The sequence below is a fragment of the Buceros rhinoceros genome, unplaced genomic scaffold (genome assembly GCF_000710305.1).
Source record: "Buceros rhinoceros silvestris isolate BGI_N320 unplaced genomic scaffold, ASM71030v1 scaffold17220, whole genome shotgun sequence".
Classification (NCBI taxonomy): Eukaryota; Metazoa; Chordata; class Aves; order Bucerotiformes; family Bucerotidae; genus Buceros; species Buceros rhinoceros.
In genome coordinates this window covers 11,031-11,636 of record NW_010388076.1, presented here as the reverse complement: position 1 = coordinate 11,636, position 606 = coordinate 11,031, and the positions used below count along the sequence as shown (strand labels likewise).

Here is a 606-nt window from a genome sequence, read left to right as displayed (position 1 = left end):
CCCCCGACCCAGGGTCTGCCTGGTGGTGAGGAAGACGGTGCCCCCCACATTGAGCCTCACCCACTTGGCCTGGGTGGCAGGGGATGGTGGGATGTCCCAGGAGCAGCGCAGCCCCACGGCGCCCTGCATCTCCTCCCCGCCCTCCATTCTCATCCTCAATACCCCCCACCCCCCCCACCCCCGGTGTGCAGGGACTGCCGCAGGTGCTGCCTGCCCGAAGAATGCCGGGATCTGTAGTCTATCTGCCTCTCCCTCCGCAGCAGCCATGTTTCATTGGGGCCGGGGTTCATCCTGTGACCGCCAAGGGCGTCCCGAGAGGAGGAATCGTACTCTGTGCTGGAGGATATCGCTGCGGCCATCAGGGGTGGGAGGGCAAAACCACGCTCCAGCCCGCTGATGCTTACCCCGCTTTTCCCCTGTCCCCGCTTTCACAGACCACGGGCCGGCCGGCACTTGGGAGGTGCAGGGTGTTATGCAAAACTCGTTGGTATTTATTGTCCACAGACATCCTCCCGCGCTCGTTAAAAGGTTCTGGGAACTGTAGTCTGCAGGGACGTGCACCGAAGGGTTCTGGGAACTGTAGTTTCCCCGGACCGCTGTCCTTGC

General features: G+C 63.2%; 1 protein-coding gene across 1 annotated transcript in view; it reads right to left on the bottom strand.

The window, feature by feature from the left end:
* Positions 1-144, bottom strand: part of KCTD17 (potassium channel tetramerization domain containing 17) — a 5,271-nt gene extending 5,127 nt beyond the window's left edge. The window contains exon 1 of the mRNA XM_010144770.1: positions 70-144. Coding sequence (XP_010143072.1) covers positions 70-129 — 60 coding nt within the window. The 5' untranslated portion in view covers positions 130-144. The remainder of the gene's footprint in view (positions 1-69) is intronic.
* Positions 145-606: the final 462 nt, after the last annotated feature.